Source organism: Chlamydotis macqueenii, chromosome 3 (assembly GCF_036417535.1).
Source record: "Chlamydotis macqueenii isolate bChlMac1 chromosome 3, bChlMac1.mat, whole genome shotgun sequence".
In the NCBI taxonomy this organism is placed as follows: Eukaryota; Metazoa; Chordata; class Aves; order Otidiformes; family Otididae; genus Chlamydotis; species Chlamydotis macqueenii.
Window position 1 is genome coordinate 37506226 of NC_141558.1, and position 21615 is coordinate 37527840.

The window sequence follows — 21615 nt, forward strand, 5'->3', positions numbered from 1 at the left end:
TCAGTGTTTGTGAATATCTTTTTTTTATACAATAAGTCATTTGGTTAGTAATGTTGCATAAAACTAAAGTTTGTAATTTGTGTGCAAACTGCTTGCATGGAAATATCATTAGTTTCCTGTATTAAACTCTATAAAATCATCTTTCTCCTGCCCACATTACTTGGACTTCATTTTGGTAAGTTATCAGTGCTAGTGTGTTGATTTCTAGCTTAAAGAAATTGGCAAAATATTCTATTAAGAGACAAGTACTTATTTGCCTTGTCTTTTTTTTGCTTGAAGGTTTTGATAACAATGGTGCCCTTGTAGGACCCAGAAGTACAAGGCACAGCAATCCCGAGGAGCATGCAGCCTACTATTTCAACACCTTCTCTAAGGAGATGTTAGTCCAGGTAGCTATATCATGTTTCATTGTGGCATGTATCTTCACAGATGGATGATGATCAAAGTTGCTGCATCTCTATTTTTTGACTTGCCATTTCAATGTGGCCATGTAATTTCTGTCTGTCTGTAGTATTGTCCTACTCTTCTAAAATCACCTCGGTGGAAAAATGGGATAATCTGTTTAGAATAACGGTATGATCAGGACAAATATTAGATTTCTCTCTCTCCTCTTCCACAATGAATGTAGCTTGAAGATACTTGATTATGAGCCGAGCACACTGGAGCCTGTTCTTTCACAAAATGGAATTGGAGAATTCTCTTCTATTTCTGTAGATATGGAAACTCCTCTGTGTCTTGGGAGTCAGTAAAACTTGATCAGCTAGTACTCAGAAGGTCTGAGTAAGAAGGGTCTTCCTCCCCTCTAGGCAAGAGGAACATCTTTTCTGCTGAACATTGACATTTGGGAGTAGTTGAGCAAATTGGCAGTCATACTATTTGACCCTTAAAGCCTTGCTAAGTGAGCTGACATCACAGGACTGCAAGAGCTATGCTCCTTCTGTGGCTGTAATTAAGGTATACAGATGTCTTTCAAGATGCTGTGAGTCTGATCCTGAAATCAGGAAGACATTTTATCATTAAGGCAAATTAATTAAGTCAAGATTTCTCTGATATTCAGTCAGAATTGTGGTACTATATATGGGAATGAGAGCGGGGATTCCAATATTAGTAGCTGACACAAGAATATTTAGCTCATCACCATTTAAAGCTGATGTCTAGCACAGAGGTAGCACTTTCAGTTTTATCTAAAGGTAATGAGATCTGATGAGGAAGAGACCTCAGAATTCCAGTGCAGCAGGGACTCCATCGGCTTTCTGTCTTCTCTTATTGCCCTTCTGCCTCCCATGGCAGATGATTCAGTTTTGCCTTTACATTCTATGCAGGATGTGGTGAGTTTTTGGCAACCCTTAGACATTTGTTAATAGGTTGTGATCTTCCTTTTAAATCTGTCCTTAGCTTAATCAGCGTCGTTAAAGCTTTTCTATCTGAAAAGACTAACAACAGTATAGAGCCGATATAGTCCATTTTATTTTTTTTTTTTTTGGTAGCAGGCACTACTGCTAAAGTAGAACAGACAGTGGCCATTTTTTATTTTTTTTTTTTAACAAGAAAAATTCACTTGTTTTTTTGCTTTCAGTTTTTTTTAAGGACATTAAAATCAGTAGCTTGCTCTACATGATAGAAATTGCGTACACCTTCTAAAACCATTTGCTGTCTTTTGAAAGACTTGAAAAGCACTTCTCCTTTCTGCCTTCTTCCCCAGCAGACTCTTTTTGTGTTCTTTAATCTAGTCTACCCCCATCTTATTCATTAATACAATGTACTGAAAATTCTGACCTTCTAAAGGCATATTCAAGTACAGAAGATTTTTCTTCCAGGATACTGGCTGATAATACTTGGTTTATAGTAGATAGCAAGGTTGAACCTGTTTTCCTGCCTCTCTTCTTTCTGTATCTCTTCATTCTCTTTTTGTCCTCCTTTTTTAGAAACTGTAAAAGAAACAAACGAGTTTCGATTCAGACAGTGAAGCCAGCCACAGAGAGAAAGCTAAGCAAAATCTGTGGAAGTTTCATTGAGCTTTTTTTAATTCTGCAGCTCATTCCCTAAACTGCTTCAGTATAGAAACTCAGTTTTCCTGTTTGCTTTGAAGTTGTTATTGCTATCTAGTCACCTTTGACAGAGTTTTCTGCCACATAGGTGGGTAGATCTTAGATGGACAGATGATTATTTATTAAGGCCTTAATAGCCACATGCCTTACCTTCTCAAACAATTACTTCATCACTTTTCATGGCATCTTTTTTTATTCTTGTGAAATTTTGAGTTGGTAACTGTTTATAATATTTTATTTTTACTTTAAGTGTATAGAAGTTATCAGTTATCTGTTCCACAGACATATTCTCATAGGCAAAGTTGAGAGAATAATTAAGCATGAAGAAAATGAGCTGCAGTGAATTGAAATAGTGGACTCCACTACTGAGAATATTCCTTTTATATGCAACTTTTATTGCATCTTTCTTTCAAAACTGTTTTCTGGTTTTATTTTTCCTTTCCTGATAAGCTTTTGCTCTTTGTAGGCAATGATCGGAATATTACAAGTCAATGGGCATGGAGAAGAAAGCACGTTAATGCAGGACTTAAAGCCTTTTCGAATTCTTATCAGTTTGTTGGATAAGCCTGAACTAGGTAATTTTCATATTACTACCTATTACTTCTAGTCTTTAATTTGTTTTACATGGTTTTGCTTTGAGAATTTTTCTCTCTTTTTGGGCCAATTGAAGAAGGTATAATCTTAATGACAGTCTTAGTGCTGGCAGGTTAACTAGATTTCTTAGATCTTCCAAGCTAATAATTTCATTTATTCATTAGATTTACCAAATGCTTTTTCTTCTACGCAGGAAATACAGGAAATGGTAAGTTAAAGTCATAGAGAGAACAGACTGCGGGTTGGATCTTTTCCATTTCTTTAATGAAATAGTGGCTTTCATGATCTTAAATCTTGGCTGTTGCTTTTGGGAATAATCTGCTCTTTCTTTTAATATACACATAGTGATGAGAGATATTAACAAGAAAACAATATTTTATTTTAAGAAGAATTTAACCACAGGAAGCAAGTATTTTTTTAGTTTTGTGGACAATTTATTTGTGAGGATTTTTGTTTGTGGGTGTTTTGGTTTTGTTTGTTTTTTTTTTCATTTTCCTTTCCTCTGTTAGTGTTTAAATATGCTTCTTAGCAGATGAGTGCAGAGGACCATGGGACAAAAGTAGATGAGGCAAAAGTATTTACAACAATTTGCCTGTTTCTTTGGAATAACAGTTTTGGAGGTGATTGAAAATCAAAATTATTTTTGAAGTCTACCCTAAGCTTGGGGGCAGGATAATACATAAAAATACAACAATTAAAGAGTACAACTTGAAAAGAAATGGCAAAGACAGACCGTAAAGAACAAACTATCAGACAAGAATTTGTCATCTTCCTGGTAGTTTGTGATTTCCGGGAGTCAGTTTAAATTTTCAGAGGCAATGTGTATATTAATATTTAATGAAGTAAGCAGAGCTGTGAGGATTCTTTCAGTAAACTGAGATGGAAGAGTCTAATAGGATTTCTGCTTAACTCAGTGCATTCTCAGTGAAGGCAGCTTAGTGAGGCTAGGAGAAAGCGTGAAAAAGCAAAGGGTATTTCAAGCAAGAACACTTTGAACTCTTTTCAAAATAAGTTGTTTGGGTTTTTTCCCTCTCTTCAAACTCAGTATTTCAAAAAGTATCCTGCAGACTATATCTGGAATTAAAGAAAACCTGCCTCAAATTGAAAGCTAGGAAGATGCTCAAAATAATTTACCTTGAATTTGCATTTAAATGTTTGAGTATATTTTCTACATTATATCAGCATGAGCTAGCTTGTGGGTGTGTATTTGAAACTGTTTGGTTGAAGCTACCTTTGGTTAAAAATACATATAGTCATATTTACATGTTACTGAGTTGAGCTAATAATCCCTCAAAGAGGCTGTGTTGACCTGAACAGGGGCTGTACTGATGTGACTGCCTAGCTTTTGAACTAGATATGTTTGTATCCAGCCATCATTGTACACGCATTGTATGGGCAAAGAACTCTGCTTGTGCTTTGTGCGCTCCCAGGTATTACAATTGCCTGTCTATTTCTGGAATGCAAAAAAAAACTTCTGAAAATGAGGCCATTTATGAAATTGAACAGAAGGAATTTTTATAGTTTCAGTGACCAAAGCTAGGTAATGATCTGGGTATTTTTCAGATATGGACTGTTAACGGTGCTGTAATGCATAAGCTTGTAAGTGCTGGTATTTCTCCCTAGGCCCTGCCATCCTGGAGGATGTATTGATTGAAGTGTTTCGAACATTATACACACAGTGCAGAGCAGAACTAGAGCTTCAGGCAGAACCGTCTTTCAACAAAGATCACACACAGCTAAGCAGGTGAATAATGAGTATAATGTATTTTGTATTAAATAATAGATCTCGTTGTTGCTGAAACCGTGACTATGAAGTCTGTGAGACTGTGACCTGGTTTCTTCATGATGCAGGATTCACTGACCTTAATTGCAACTTCTGTGTTCAATGCAAAGGTCTGAAGGGCTATCGCTTTATTTATTTGTTTAAAATATTTAGCATACATTTTACTCTTTATCCATGACAAAAATGCTTGCTTGGTACCGCTGGAAGTCAGTATGTCAACAGTATAGATTAGTTGTGGCATTCTTTATGTGTATTCTTAAAAAAAAAAAAGTGGACTGATGAACTTTCTTGTAAAGTAAAACTGAAGAGTTCTACAAAGCAGCCCGAGAGGGAGATAGAAAAAAGTTTCAAGATTTGAGTTGAATATCTTAAAACATGGAGAGAAGAGGGAAGTTCAAAGCTGGAGGGAAGAAACAACTGTAGGAATGATAATGGGAAAACATCTACTAAAAATGTGGTTAGAAGACAAATACTAAAGAAAGGATGGAGAAGAAACTTAGCAACTGTGCAAAGAGATTGATCTGAGGAGCCTGCCAATATACTGAGCACTAGGGATGAGGGCAGGGTAATTTGCTGGTGGGTAAACTCAGTGATGTGTAGTTACATAACTCAGAAATTAAGTGTAAAAATGTAAAATGTTCTTTTTATTTGCTTTCAGCAAACTGAGAGAAAACAAGAAAACAGCAGAATTGATTAAAACTGCCAATCTTCTCTTTAATTCCTTTGAGCCTTATTATATGTGGGATTACATTGCTCGTTGGTTTGAAGAATGTTGTAGGTAGGTTACAGTACTTAATCTCTATGTGTGTAAAGCTGAAGTTGATTTTTGTTCTATACACTTTTTTTTTCTTCAAATAGGTTAATTTAATGTAATGATTTGATCTGTAAGTTTTTCTTCCCCATCCCTTTAACTTTGATTTTTTTAATGAATTTCAGTCAGATGTGATTGGTAGTCTCAGCAGCATGAGTTCTCACAAACTCAGTGTCTGAGTAGAACGAAGAGATAGAATTCGTACCTCTGCCATACTCCAGAGTGATCTCAAAGCTAGTATGTTTTGTTCTCTCTGTCCAGTACAGGATTACTCACTGGACCTAGCAACCCAGTCAGCTTTACCAAGAGTGACTTGTAAAATGTGTTATCTTTTGCCCCGCTCTTTTAGGGAAGAGTAAGTATGGGAGTCCTGTACATGGCAAGGAGGGCTATGGGAGGGAATATAGTAAATAAGGGAAAACTGAAAATATTAACAGAAGGGAGGGAGACCAAGGGACCACAGGAGAGCAGGGGTTGTTCTGTGGCAAGGGATAGATGATGTAGGGATTTCAAATGAAATTTGTAGAAAACATTTTTTTTTTTTCATTGCTTGTGGAGTAGCTTAGTAATGTATTAAGATATTTGGACACTAAGTTGTCTTTAAGCCAACTGTGTGCCGTCATAAATAATGAAAATTGTCTTGTGCTACATTACAGGGAGTGTGGTCAGCAGGTGGAAGCAAGTTTTCCTTTCACTTAGTGTTTCTGAGGTCACATGTGAAATATCGTGTCCAGCTTTGGGCACCTTAGTCGAGGGGTGTTGAGCAACTGAAGAGACTCTAGTAGAGGTCTGCTGAGATGGTCAGAATCATAGGACACTGCATGGGAAGTTGAGATAGGTGAAGTTTGGTTTAACCTGGCAAAGAGGGTGCTCAAGTAGCAGCGTGTGACTTCCTGAGGGGCATTTACAGAGTTGATACAGCCATACTTTCAGTAACGGCTGATGGTAAAACAAGGGACAGCAACAAGTGCTGGCTCAGGGGTTCAGGTCGGACTTCTGGAAAGCTTTGCTAGGAGCATAGTGCAGCAGTGGAGCGAGTTACCCAGGAAGGCTGCGGAGCTTGCTTAGGAGATTTCCAGGACTCTGCTAGACAAAACAGTGGATGAATTTTCCTAGCGTTGTTAGGAGTCCTGCTCAGTGCAAGAGGCTGGACTAGATGAAATACCTTCCAACATGTGTGTGACTTAATTTTTGTGCATTGGACTGAATTGCTAAAGTAAAGAAAGCAGTCTGCAGCCAACTAACAAGCAGGTGAGAATTTATCTCCATAGAAGTAGATGTTACTGTAAGCATGGATACCAGATTGCCTGGAGTCTGGAAAATGTTTTTTTTTGTTGTTGTTGTTTTTGGTTTTTTTTTTTTTTTTTTTTTATACATGAGCTGCTGTGTTATGTAAGTTATTGTCTTCCTGTTTAAAAGGATACACCATTAAGTGAAAGCATGACCAATTGATTTTAACCTGTGAATTTGTAAGTTATGTGATCTAGTCTGATTCATAAATCATATTTATTACTTATAAAGCAAAATAGATATCCCTCTGATTTTGTCTTACAGTTTTTCTTACCTTCTACCACTAAAAATTAAAAATAGGATTTTTTTTTTTTATCTAGTGTTTTCTCCCATCTAAGTATTGCTCACTGCTATTGATCCTTCTCTCAAAGCTGTTTTTGTTAAGAGGCTCAGTGAGTTGAATTCAAGTCATCCTTTATGAGGTATTACAGTTGAACAAATCTGTGAATAATTTATGAAATTGTAGACCTTTCTAGGTAGGAGCACAAACTTTGAAAAAAAAGTTTGCATTATGACATACACAAAGGGACCATTTCACTGAACTGTAAAAAAGGCCACTAGTTTTATTAAGAGAATTATCTGTTGTTAGAGAGATACAGTAACCCAATGGAGGTGTGGGTTAAGTAGAATGCTATGTTTCAAACATATATTACTGGCAGAATGCAATTTAAATATGACTTTTTAAATATTTTGATAAATACCTACTGTCACTGTCTCAGACTTGGTTTCTCTGATGCTTATATTATTTCAAATAAATCCTTTTTTCAGTCCTGGCATATGTGTTCATGAACCTTTCCAAAACAGAGTGAAACGATTAGCATAACTAAATATTGCTGAAAATGTGACACTGTCCTCATCACCACCCCCAGCAGAACAAATGAATTGGAGAAACAAAATATTATTCCTTTGTTCGTATCTTTTGCCTATAATATTGTCAGATTGTAACATGATTTCACAGGGGATTTTTGTTCTGTCTTACTTCACTCTGCAATAAAACTCATCAGATTATGAATTCCTGTCAACAGTAAAACAATGCAGTCAGCCGAAGTTTAGAAGAAATTTGAAGAGCTTGCGCAGCTTTAAAGCTTCATGAACCTTTTGTTTTGCTTTTTGCTTATCTCAAGTGCTTAATGCCTTGAGTCTAGCTCTCTTCAAAATTACTGTGCTTCCAGTACACTATCCCTTAATGCTGTTGTTGGTGTCCATGCTCATACTAGAAAATATTACTGCATGTGGTGGAGTCATAAATGCGATTTTCTCTAGGCTGAATGTCCATATTTTATGAATGAAGGCTGATTTACAGTGAAAGGCTGGTTGCTGCTTTTTCTGAAAGCATACAGTGGAGTCAAATGAGGTACTGAACAGTAAAATGAGAGATTACTTATTTGTTTACAAGGATTATCCCTGATTTGTACGGCTTTCGATTAAGTTACAGAAACATGGTCAATATAAGGGGGAGGGAAAAATATCATTAAACTCTATTTGAATTTTGCAGGAGGACATTACATGCCAGACTTCAAACTGGGCCTGGAAGTGGTAGTGAGCAATCTGAGCTACCCTTGACAAATTTCTGCTTGTTAGTGGATTTTTTGTTGGATATAGTTTCTTTGGTAAGAATTGCTTTATTGGGATTCTGTATATTTGTAGTCTACAGAATACAATATCTGCTTTATTGTTTTTCCTGAAAATATGTTGCTGTAAATTAGTGGGCACCTTTAGAAGAAGTTTTAGGTTCATATTATACTATTATAAAATAATTCTTGATAGACTGGCTGCCTATAAACAAAGTGGGTTTTATGATGCTTATACCTGAAAATTTTTATCTGTCCTCAATTTCTTTTCTCTAAAACTACGCTGTATTCATTACAAGTCTAGTCTTTTGTAGTTTGATATGCTAGTTTAGATGTGCAACTTTCTTTTAAGGCTCTTTTAAATGTTATGATAAGATGTATCTTCTTTTTCTGTTGGCATTGCTTAATGTAGCAAAGACTGTTTGAACTGTTTTTTCTATATCTGTCTTTCCTCAATTCTTTGCTTTCTCATTTCAAAGCCTACTAGAAGTATGAGAGTGCTCTGTCAGGTATGGCAATCAGCCTATTTTCCCTTTAGTTCTTAATAACCTTTTTATCTTTAATTCTTAAACTTTTATAATAAGATTATTAAAATAATAGTAGTAGAGTTCTTTTAGGCTTATTGTTGTGTTTTCTAATGTGTTTGTGTAATAAACAATAACTGTAAAGTTACTTTGTAAATTTTTAAGTAAAGCATGTATTCGTTATTCTTGGGTATTAAGACTTAAATTTGCCTTTTTCCGTATTCCATATGTTTAGAACACAGTTAAGCAAATAATAGATACTCCTGTTACAGAAAATAACTTTCAGGGTGGAATTTGTGTTACAATTAATGAGTTTTACTATTACTTTGTTAGGAGACTTACATTGAAATACAGACAGAACACTTGCCTCAGCTGTTGCTCAGGATGATTTCTGCGTTGACGAGCCATCTTCATACTTTGCACTTGTCCGAGCTTACTGATTCTCTCAGGCTCTGCTCGAAGATCCTTAGTAAGGTTCAGCCTCCGTTGCTATCTGCAGGTACAGATGGTATCCTGCAGCTTCCTAGTGGACACAGCAGCTCCATCAAAGAATGGGAAAATAAAAAGGTAACTGTTAATGTTTTGCAGCATCTTGGAAAAATATTTTTTATGTGGAAGGGAAAAGTGGAATTTCTAAGTCTATGCTGAACCACCTACAAGTCTTTTGATTAGATTTAGTTTAATATACAACAATACAGGTGAAACTTGGATAATCAAAAGAAATTATAATTGTGCACGTCATTGTGGTAAAAGGTTTTTATCTAGATTTAACATTATACGTGTATAAATTGCATCAGAATCGGGGCGTAAGTATGGTCCAATCCACTGAAATTTGAAGTTATGATGCACTTCAAGATTCTGTTTGTGTAGAATAACTGAACTCAAAAGAATTCTCCATTTTGGTTACATATCAGGCATATCTAAATTCTCCTCTCATTCAATTTATGTGCTTCAGATTAGCACCCATCAGTTATTTTACTGTCAAGGTTAAGTTCTTAGAATCATTTAGTAAATAAATAGAAGAAACAAACCAGCCAGCGGCTCTTTATCTTTTAACATTATCTCTTTTGGTCTATGCAACCTTGGCTCTGTAAGGTATATTAAGTGACGTGCTCTGAAATTGTTATTCTCTCATAGATCCAGCTGAAGAAACTAGAGCAACGTCATAAAATATTTTACATTGGAAGTGAGTGACAGTTGCAGGTCACTGCTCAAAGTAGGGCTGGTTTCAAAGTTAGATTCTGCTTTAAAGCTAGGTCAGATCACTCAGGATCATATCCAGCTTAGTTCTGAGTATCTCCAAGGATGAAGATTCCACAGCTGCTCTGTAGAGCTTGTTTGTTTGCACTGTGTTACTTAATCAGAATTTGCTTTGTTCCGTTTATTGCCTTTTGTTATTTCACTGAATTTCTGAGCATGCCTTTTCAACTACCTAATGGGAAGTGACAGACAAAAATATACTTTCTCTCCCTCCACAACTCCTAGCATTATTTTTCTTAGGATTGAGCAAATTCAGCTCTCTGAGCTTTCTTTCTATGTCAGGTGCTCCTGTGGTGGCCCTGCAGTGCACTTACTCAGTACATCAATGATGTCTGTTTTGTACTAATGAGTGCAAATTTGGACACAGTATTCCAGATGTGGTCTTAAAACTGCTGAGCAGAGGGGACTAATCTCTTTGACTTGCTGGCTATACTTTTGCTAATATGGTCCTGTATGTGGTTGGTCTTTTTCACCAGAAGGGTCCACTGCTGGCTCATGGTCACCTTGTCCGTTAGGACTTCAGCATCCTTTATGCAGGATCCTATCCTTATTCTTTCTAGCTAGCTGATACCTGCCTGCTTTTGTTCTTTTGCTTTTTTCTTTTCTTAATGAAATCTGTTTTGATTGAATGATGTTGCCCTTTTGAACCTTCAACAGCCTTTTTATTTCAATTACAACACTCATATGTGATCATGACTTCTGTTAAGAGAGAGAGTAAAATTAATTACTGTGTTTCTTCTCTCTTTTATGTTGTTTTTTTATAAGACAGGGACACCCTTTATGTCTTTCCAAGCTTTTTAGTACATGTTGACACAGGAGACACTGAAAGCTATCTCAAATTTTCATTTTAATTCTTACTCCATCTCTGGTAAAGCAAGACATAATTCACCATATATAGTGGTGTCTTTATTTATTAATGGAAAAGTTATCCAGCTTTTTAGATTATGCTCAAATTCTATATTTAAGAAGGTTAGTGATTAGGATGTCAGACAGCACAACAACTTCTGGGCCCATTAGATCTCAAGCAACATCCGCCATTGCTAGTAAGATAGCTAGATGAGAAGTATGTGGGCATGTTCTTTACCTGCATTTATTTCTACTGATCCATGCATTTCTGTTTGTTTCCCTGTTCACCTCACATTCTCACCAGGAAGCAGATTCTGTGCTGACAGTTACCAGCAAGACTACAGGGGGTTAGAGCAGCACAGAAAGCTGATACGGGTTCTTTTTGACTAGAAATCATTAATCAGATTTGTGCGTATTCTGAACTGATAAGGAATTAAGGTGCACAATGGCACATGAGGAGTTATTGTTACTGGAGGAACCCTTCTTTCTTGTTTCTAGGATAATTTTTTTTCTTTCTAGTTGCATATGGCTAGTAGTTTTTAAATGGAAGTTTTATTTCTTCTTTTATAGTTATAACTTTGTATTTGAAAGAAGTCTCCAACTTCCAAATCTCAGAATTGGTGTATGAAGAGGAAGATGATAGTTGAAGTTGTACCATATATATAAATATCTATGAATTAAGATTCCATCCACATTAATTAGACAACTTCTAAGTTAAAGAGCATAAATTTTATTGAGAAATTGAGTTGGCTTTATTACTATAACTGTGGAAGTGGGAAAAATGTTGTGGGGTTTGTTTTTTTTTTTTTAGGTTCTGAAAGATTTTATTCTTCACTTACAATTCCGCAGTTCACTTTTTAAAGGTGTTTTGATAATATACAGTTGTAATGTTAAGTGAAACTGATCTTGCCTTCCTAATGAGACGAAACTTTAATAGATGTGGTTCTTCTATCAGTAGTATACCTAGACGGTTATTAGGTTAAAGTAATATATCTAATGTGATTATTTATTTGTACAAAGGAAACTTCAAGAGTGTGATCAAAAAAGTTATGTACCTTTTCCTGCTCTCTCAAGTCTTCCTGTTCTTCTTGGCTGGCGTGTCATTTTTGTCTCATTTGCCTGCAGGCATTTTTAACTCCTTTATGACTGCAGCAGTTTCTGATTAACAGAAATATCTTATCCTCTTGTAGAACATGCTAGAATCTGAAGTATTAAAAGAATCCTGCTAGCTAAAGTGATCATAGTGAACATAATTCAATGTCCTGCTTCCTGCTGGAAGTGAGAACTTTTCTTTGATGTATTGAATATTTTGGTTCATTATGCTGTATAAATAATACCTATGCCTATGCATTTCACCATTCTTTCTTAAATAGACATGATTTTGATATGAAGAAAATCTTAATAATATTTAAAGTATTTTATTTGATAAACAATGCTTTTTTATAGTTAGCTTGGTCTGGCAAGCTTACTAAAACACGAAACATCATTTTGTCTAAAGTGTATTTATATGAATGTATTTAAAACTGTGAAATAAAATTATTGCTTTCAAATGGAGAAACAAATACATATTTTCTCAATAGGACCTGAATAACCCATTCTGACCAATCATTAAACTTCTTATCTTGCTCAGGTGCCATCAGTTTCACTTGAAAATCCTAATGATGTGTTTGAAGATGGTGAAAATCCTCCAAGCAGTCGATCATCAGAAAGTGGATTCACTGAGTTTGTACAATACCAGGCAGATACAACTGATGACATTGACAGAGCACTGAATGAAGGTCACAGTGTGCCTGGCATTCCTATTATTGGTAGCACATCCTCAGAGACTGAGACAGCATCAACTGTGGGATCTGAGGAAACCATTGTACAGCCTCCTTCCATAATGACACAGGAGACAGCAACTCGAAGTGGGAAAACGATCCAAAAGACTGCAATGCAGTGCTGTTTGGAGTATGTCCAACAATTTTTAACCAGATTTATCAACCTATATATCATTCAGAGTAATTCCTTGTCTCAGCCCTTAGGGGCAGAGCTTCCAGTAGACCCTACTAGAGAGCAAGGACAGACCACAAAATGTGACAGAGAATCACAAGCTGATGCTAAGGTGAAGAAAACAAACAAGAAGAAAACACCAAAAGAATACCTTCCTGCCTTTACTGCTGCTTGTCAGCTGTATCTTGAATGTTCAAGTTTTCCTGTTTACATTGCTGAAGGAAACCGTACTTCGGAATTACATCCTGGGAAGCCTGAAGTTGGTAAGCTGCACTCTTCTTTGGTTTTTGCTTTTAAAATATTAATTTATTTTTTAGAAAAAAAAAAAGTTTTGTAGTATTCATGTTTTGTGTGTTGCTATTTGCTGTTTCTATCAGAAATGTAAGTTTCCTTCTGTATCAGTTGGTTTGCTTTTTGGAAACTAGACTATTTTTGTGTGGATTTTAAGAATATTGCTATTGCTGTCGTGGAATTTAACACTAATTAATATTGGGATGACACATATAAATTACACAAACTGAAGCCTGAAAGCAGAATCTAGATTTTTAAGATGTTCCTCTTTGTGTGGATCCACAATGTTTTCTTTGTCATATTTTGTTAAAAGCCTCAGCTGACATCAAGTATGTCTTTAGCTTCATTTTAGCAATTTTGGATTGATTTGCACATTGATCACTTTGTGCAATACATGGAAATTATAGGTTTCTGTCCGATAAAAATAATCACAAATAAAAAATTAATTAATTTTACTTTTATCTTATTAAAGAAACAGCTCTTGCAAACAATTCTTCTAGCTGCAGTGGATTAGAAAACAAAATAAAAATGGTAGGTGTTGTGAAGTGTGAATGTGTTCACAGATGAACACATTCAGATACAGACACAGAAATGTGATTAAAATGTTGGCAGTTGTGATTACTGTAAGACATGACATTTTAGATGGAGAATCCTTTTTACGCTTTGTAAAGTTCCAATTTTGGTTCCACTTCTCATCTGTAGCTTTAGAGGTGCTGCCTTAAAACAGTATCATAGGTAGATATGATTGGAGTGTACAAGAAATAGTTAGAATAATTTTTTGCTACTGTGACAGTCATCTTCGGTGATTTTGTTTTTTCTAGGAAACGTCATGGTTGCAGCTTTTTGTTCTTATCCACAGTTTTCAAAATCTGTTAAAGGCTAAGCAGTGGGCACTGCATTGAAGTGGATAATGTTTTGGCTTTTGGAAACAAGCACACTAATTTAAAATGACTGCTTCTTCTATTTCTGTAGTCTTTAAGATTTATTGTGTATGTGTTCATTAGATGGCCAGGAGTAGAGCATGTCTTTGATTTTGTGAGGTCCAGACCTATCAAATATTTATGTCAGTTGAAGGCAACTTGGTTACACCTGTTTATTAATTGCAGTATTGCAATACTAAAGGGTGGCTACCTTTTGTAAAAGATCTATCACAGGATATTTGTGCTTCTATAGCATGACTGAAAAAAATTATTTATTTATTTATTTATTTTTTCCAAACACTAGCAGCCTGCTGGCAGCTTGAGTGTTGTGGCAAAAGACTAAAAATATTTTAAAAATAAACTGTTTGCTTATTATTTTCCTGTGGCTATAGCACTTTCGTTTACCACTGCCTTGTAACCTCTAGAGCAGAAAGCCTCTAGAGCTTGAGTAGTAGGTGCCTTGTATGAAGGCAGTGATTCTAGGAAGCCTTTTCACTTTGTTTAAAGTCTTGATTTGCGTTGCTCATTCATCATCTGAACCTTCCTGTTTGTGGTGTTGCATTTGCAGTCTATTAAACACTGTGACTTTGAGGAATAAGCATAAATTGTAGGTGGTTGAAATCAATGGGAAGGATTTTGTTTCAAATGTAAACATCTGTTGTACAGAATGGCAGGATGGACCGGAGTAGCAATGGAAATGGGGCTGCATAGCTGTCCTGGGAGTCCTGCTTCCCTTACAGGGAATGCTGGTGGAACAGAGAATAGAGAACAGGAGAAGGTAGTTACCATAATTTGCACACCAGCCTTTTCTTAATCTATCGATACGTTTTTCTACTGCAGAATAGGCTGTTTCTATTGAAGGGTTCCTAAATTTGGAACATGTTTTTGATGGCTTGCATTAGTGGTGTTACCTAATTGCCTTTAATCAGTGGTGAGAGTCATCAGAGTGTTTATTTGAAGGAGCCAAATTAATCTGGTATTGATAGAACATTAATTGTGCTTAAATTTTGCTGTATGCTTAATTTCTCAAATAAATTAGTGCTATTTTTAATTTAAGAAATTAAAAAGGGAACAGAGTCAAGGCCAGAATAATGTTTCTATCTTTAAACTCTAGAACATTGTGTGGAATTATTAGGTATATTTAGACTCCAGTTTACATTGCAAAATTAACTATTGTGGATATAAATTAAGAATTGCATCTTCCTTCCTCTAATTGTAAATAGATGCTGTATTAAATAACACTTATTCGCTTGTGCCTGATTCTAGAAGCATTTGCCTATTTCAGGAACACCATCCATAGTCTTTCATAAGAAAAATTACTTTGATACCTCTAAAATAAAAAGGTGCATTATTCACTTGGAGAATTGACTGTGAACTTTAGAGAGAGACATTTTCATTGTCAGGCCAGTGTATGGTATTAAGTGAGGGCACAGTGAGAAGAGGAAAACAACCACCTACAGTGAAAGCAGGGAGTATGATCTAATAGGATCAAGTTTCTGCCACCCAAAACATCAATTTTCCAGATACTTTTACTTTTAAAGTGTTGCCAGGAAAATCTCTCTATTTTTTGTCAGTTTAAACTTAGTTTGTGTATATAAATAATGTATGTAAATAATTCTGTATGCATATATATTTTATAAAATCTAAATAATATAATATATAATATATATAGAAAATACTACAGAATTACTCCAGACTACAAACTGCAATGTTAAGACTTGATTGCTGGTCAAGAATTTCCTGAAGGAGCAAAGTGGATGAGAGGATGTGGAAACTACTAGAAGTCTAGTTTTGTCTAAAACATGAAATTGTCTGGATACAATTCCATAAAGTTTATATTTCTCTTGTTAAAATTTTCCTATTTATTTTTGGTTACTAAATATTTGAAGTGATGCAGTATTGCATTTTTAATTAGATAATTTTGAAGATGGAGATACATCAAGAAGTATCTCTCTCCTGCATACCTTTTCCTAAACCTGTACAACAGGGAGGTTGAAATACGAAATATAAAAGACAATTGTACATGTAGTTACTGGATGTAAGAGGAAAAATTAATAACATTTAAAATCATTAAATAATGTGTCATCTGTGATTTTTATTTCAGACTGTGAACAAGTACAGCCTCCACTGTGGCTACAGACTTTAATGAATGCTTGCAAGCAAGGAAGCGATTTCAGTGTTCAGGGTGTTACGATTTCCCTTGTGATGGACTTGGTTGGATTGACTCAATCTGTAGCTCTCGTCACCGGAGAAAATCTGAACAGTGTGGAAACTGCTCAGCCTCTTAGCCCTAACCAGGGAAGAGTGGCTGTGGTCATCAGACCTCCTCTTACTCAAGGCAATCTGAGATATATGGCTGAAAAGACAGATTTCTTCAAGGTACAATGCAGTGTCTTATTGCTATTTTCTTTAGGCTTCTTTTCCTGGCTGGTGAAGCCTGACACTCTTGGCCACTTTACCATCCTTGGTATGGTAAACCAAATTTTCTTTCTGAGTATTTTGATAGCAGTTGTAACCTATGTTAGACTCTAAATGAAAATACATAGTAAGTTTTCCAGCTGTGATTGTCTTACTGACTACTTGGATGAAAATTCTTGTTTGAATGAATATTCTTAAAATATAAATAAAACCTGATTGCATAGCATCATTAATTAGCAAAGGTATGAAACCGAGTTGTGTATAATGTAGAATTCTGGTAAACGACAAACTCTGCAGTTGTGTAATTTATGTAAGAAATAATTTTAAAAATATAATCAGCAGTGGAGTATGTTACATAGTTAATTATATTACAAAGAAAATGAGTTCTGACTCCTAGCAGGAATTTTTATGCGATAAGTTATTGTATTGTTTCAAACAATTCCTTATGTTTGTACAAACAAAACCCAACAGTTTTATAGATTGCCTGTTGATCATATGGTGTCATCAGATGTAATGTCTCCCATCATTGCATAGAGCTCAATGTAGTCTACAGAAAAACAAAGCATGATACTCATTCACTTATGTCTCTTGCAACTTTTATTTTTGTGTACAAAGCATATAGCTTTGACTCTTTGGGACCAGTTGGGTGATGGAACTCCTCAGCATCATCAAAAGAGTGTGGAGCTCTTCTACCAGCTGCACAACCTTGTTCCGTCTTCTAGCATTTGTGAAGATGTTATTAGTCAGCAGCTGACTCACAGAGACAAGGCAAGTTGTTCATGTATTTACTAAAAGATGAGTTAGGTGTATGTTTATAACTATAGAAATATATTTAGAATAAGGACTTGGTGCCTTAGAGAAGGGCATAAATAACTTCAATATTGAAAAAAGTTGCCTTACATTGATTTTTTTTTTTTTCTTTTCCCCCCCAAAACATTAAAAGTACTCTTATCTTTTACTTTCATGCAGAACATCAGCTTTGTCCACCCTCTAACACTGCTGCCCCCTTTCCTGTGTTCCCACTCAAAAGAAACCTTTACGTTGTGTCTGTAGTAGTTGAGCCGTGTTTTCATGACATCTTGGTGTTCACAAACCGATGAAAACTGTTTGTCATGGTGGTAATTTAATACAGAGTTTCTAGATTCCATTCCAGTTGTGCTAACCTTTCTTCTTTCCGTGTACAGCTCCATCAAATTTAAGCACACTTTCTTTTGCTCTGTCCTAACCAACCGTTGTTCAGTCCTCGGGTGTGCTCCCTCTTATTTAATCTAATTCTTGCATCTTGTCTAATAATTTGTCCTAATATAGCATCTAGACTTCCTCCTTCCTTTCCTCCACAGAACTTGGAGGAGGAGCAACAGCCAGGTTATTGTCATCGCTATATCTCTGTTGCTTTTCTCGATAGTGGAGTTGGATTGCTTCTTTCTTAAGATTGTCATCTGTAGTCCACTTTATCTTTGTCCTTTTGCTTTCTCTCTCTCTCTTGGCTGAGATGTCCTTACTGCCTCTCTCTGTGTCACCACCTTCTTTTTACAGTTTGAGATCTGTTACCAATTTCTTTCCTGTTTTGTGAGACACATCCTTATGAGTATGCTGCATTTGTTATTATTAATTTGCTACTTCAGCCTTAATTTCCTTTCTCTTTTAAGCAGCAGTGAATTGGGTGGGGGGTTTTTTTCTGTCCTTCTGACCATTTTTATATATTCTGGCTCTTTTTTTTTTTTAAGAGTTAATGTAAATGTAAGACAAAAGAGCAGCTTGTTATTAATAAGATTTTATTTTATTTCCAGGTCCCAAGAGCTGTGATATATATTTCTGAGCTCTGTCTTCTGACATTTGTCTCAGTTAGTTATTTTCAGCTAAAGTGTTTCTATTTACGCTGCTGAGGCTACTCTTTTCTTGAAGGTCTTTGCTTTCTGTCTCTGTCTCATGTCATGCACTATAATTTGAGCAGAACTTCTGAAGTGATCAGAGAGCTGCTTCTTTGCCTCTGATAACACTGTTTGGTTTCTTGTTATTACTTTGTCACTTGTCCTGTCTCCTGTTCTGCTACCACAGGTTATAATTTTTTCTCATGACCCAACTTGGTGGATTTCTCCTATTCTTTTTTGCTCCTCAAAGGTGTCTTACCTCACTGCTGGCTGTTTTTTAGAAGTGATCTTGGCTATCCTACTGATTACTTCTGTTTTGCTATCAGTTTAGCTAATACTTGTAAAGTAGTACTTTCAAAATCTTTTGAAGCTGGCAGATACTCAGATTGTTGGCAAACAGTGTTTCTTTTAGGCCTGTGATAAGCCTCTGTAGTTTCATGCTAGACAAAGGGGACTTTACAGCATTCAGCAACAGACTTATGTAGGAGACTTTATCTCTTATAAAAAGTCACAGTCTGCTTCCCAATATATAAAGCACATGCTTAGCTTTTACTGTTGATAAGTATAGATAGGAATTCTACTTGTCGTGACAGGTGTGCTATCTTTTTTTTTTTTTTTTTTTTTTTTCCCTGCCCTAGAAATTTGTTTCAGATAGAGGCTGTTAATTTGAGATTTGAGTTAAGAACTTTGTAATGCTTTAAATTTTCAATATATGAACTGTTTTCACAGCCCCAGCAGAATGAATGATAGGGAATTACTTGATTACATGCACCGGCAATTTGTGGTTGTATGACTTCAGAAGCAGTTACCTATTTGCCCTTCTACCAGAAAGTAAGCAAGTCAGCAAAAGTGAATGTGAGCCAGTCTCAGTCACTACAGTTCACAGCTTGGTATATTGATAAATCTGCCAATGATTTACAGTTTCACTTACTAGGCACGTCTGGGAGTTGCTGTGACTGTGGATATGGCACTCGCTCATTTCTGTCAACCTTACTGTGAAAACATTCTTACATTTTCCCATCATGAATTGCAAGGGCTTGCATGGAGGTCATCTGTATGTGTCTGAGACTTGGTATTTTTGCTCTTTATTCAGCAGATGTTAGTGAATTGTTTGTGTAACTGTGTATTTCTTGCAGCAGTGTTGTGGTTTTGGTTTGGTTTTTTTCCTGCGAGAAGTATATATTTCCTAAATCCATATGATGCTTGCTTTACTTTCCAGTATGCTGCTGTTGCATATATGCTCTTGAGGTTTTTTTTTAGACTATGTCTGATGTGATCTGTCTTGTGTCTTTTCTGTAATTTTCAGGTTTTATAGCTTTTACTTAAAATTTTTATTATTGTGGCAGATATTGGTTGTATTAGCTGTTGAAAGCTTCTTAAGCTGTATGTTGTAAATCAAGTCTGGAAATATGCCAGATTGTCACAGTGGTATTAACAGCTTTTAGTTAGGTCTCATTTTGATTAGAGATGAATATACCTAATGTTCATTCCCTATAAACATGTATTTTAAGAACAAACAAGTGAAAATCTTTGTCATCTTGCTTCTGCTTATCGTCTAGTAATTTAGTTTAAGCCCTGATTGTATTTGAAAGTAATTTTGATGCTTCATTCGGTATAACTGTCCTGATTGCTGTACTTTGTTCATTCCTGGAGCTGTTTAGTAGCTTCCTTGTCTCTTGGATAAAGCTATTTTTAATAGATGTACACATGCATTCCTATCATAGCATGGTATTTACTATTGTTTACAGCCTTGCTGGAATAACTCTTTGCCTTGATCAGCCACTGTAAAGAGATAAGGGCATAAGAATTGTTACTTTAATACTATTTTACTACTGTTAAATATTCTGCATGTTATTAGTAGTAATTAGAAGTTATTTGGATAGTAAGCATGTCCTATTTGATTTGTCTAAATACAACTCTAAGTTCCAGAGCAAAATTTGGCGTATTAGTGATGAACTCTGTCTACGTCATATCTAGCTAGAGAATTCTTAGGTCTGTTTCTAGCCAACTTATTTTCATTCCATTATTTCCATGGATACTGTGTTTATTCCCATCATTCCAGACACTATCTTTAAAAATTTATCTTCTTTCTCTGCCTCATGCATCTGCCTCTGTATGCTTGAGTTTTTATATTAAAAAGCTTGCACATTTCTTTCTGCTCTCTTCATGATCTCTTCTAGTGCTTTGATACATATAGATTAACTCACTGAAAACAGAGCTGTGCAACTTGAGAGTAAAATAAGTCTTCTTCAAGCTATCTATCATATTAGTATTTAAAACCTTTTCAGGCTAGACTTTGAAACTAAGATGGCCGAGATCAAGATGTGGGAGAATCCTTTCATGTTACTAAATTGTTCACAGAAATCTATTGTTGCCTGTTAGTGTTTATAATGTTAGAAAGTAAGATTTGAATGCATAGTCAAAAAAAGTTAATTTTAATAATTTCATTACATCTTTTAAGCTGCTATATACCTCTTTTTTTTTTTCCCAATTCTTATCAGAAGCTATCATGTTCTGATAGATCTAACTTACAATTTGGTCCACAGAAAGTAAGAATGGAAGCTCATGCTAAGTTTGCAGTGCTATGGCATCTCACCCGTGACCTTCATATTAACAAGTCGTCTTCTTTTGGCCGCACCTTTGACAGGTTGGTGATTGCAAGCATGATTCAGTTTAAATAATTTTGCTTCAAAATCTTTAATTACATTATGCTGACAGTACAGAATGTTTAGAAATTGGAGAACTACAGCGTAACTATCAGAGGAAAGGAGGACAAGAAGTGAATTCATGTTAAACAAAGTTGTTTCTACAATAATAATTATGTAGGCTGTAATTTTTTCTGGTAGCTGTAAAGAACAGGAATTGTCACACAATTCATTGACTGTCACTGTGGTTAACATGTTTGTGTGTGTTGAACGTAGTATCTGGGTTCTCTCTCTGATTTGGTAAAATCAAAAGCAGGAGAGAGAAGTCAACCCAGAAGTTAATTATATGAGAGTGGAAATTAAAAGTAAAGCTAAGAAAACCTAAGAACAAAATTGCAAATAAGCATTGAGAGATGAAAGTTATTTTGTTTAATCTTTGTGTTTTGTGTGTTATGTCATTTATGGCAAGCAGCAGAGGATTTCTGGTTTGCATTCTAGTATCAGACTACCTTCTTAGAAAAAACTGAATGATCCAGACTCTGAACTAGTCTTGTTTTCCTCAGCTAGCACGAATGATGTGGAAAAGTGCTTATTTAAATTTCCTAGTGTATGCTTAGCAGCAGGAAGCAGAGTAAAAAGGTTGCCATTTCTTTGGCTTGATACTGTCACTCATTGCAGAAGTGACAAATGTCACTGATAAATTCTGTACATACAACTAAACCCTTGTTGAGCATGTACTACTGAAGGATGT

At 35.6% G+C, this 21615-nt stretch overlaps 1 protein-coding gene across 6 annotated transcripts in view; it reads left to right on the plus strand.

The window, feature by feature from the left end:
* DOP1A (DOP1 leucine zipper like protein A) overlaps nucleotides 1-21615 on the plus strand; it is a 68264-nt gene that overhangs the window by 21497 nt on the left and 25152 nt on the right. For all 6 annotated transcript variants that reach the window (XR_015258323.1, XM_086745975.1, XM_086745977.1 and 3 more), the window contains 10 exons: nucleotides 280-389; nucleotides 2515-2623; nucleotides 4266-4386; nucleotides 5084-5203; nucleotides 8022-8136; nucleotides 8955-9188; nucleotides 12358-12982; nucleotides 16035-16309; nucleotides 16964-17120; nucleotides 20770-20866. Coding sequence is in view for 5 of the 6 variants with exons in the window: in XM_086745975.1 (XP_086602101.1) it covers nucleotides 280-389; nucleotides 2515-2623; nucleotides 4266-4386; nucleotides 5084-5203; nucleotides 8022-8136; nucleotides 8955-9188; nucleotides 12358-12982; nucleotides 16035-16309; nucleotides 16964-17120; nucleotides 20770-20866 (1963 nt within the window). In the remaining variant the exon portion in view is untranslated. The remainder of the gene's footprint in view (nucleotides 1-279; nucleotides 390-2514; nucleotides 2624-4265; nucleotides 4387-5083; nucleotides 5204-8021; nucleotides 8137-8954; nucleotides 9189-12357; nucleotides 12983-16034; nucleotides 16310-16963; nucleotides 17121-20769; nucleotides 20867-21615) is intronic.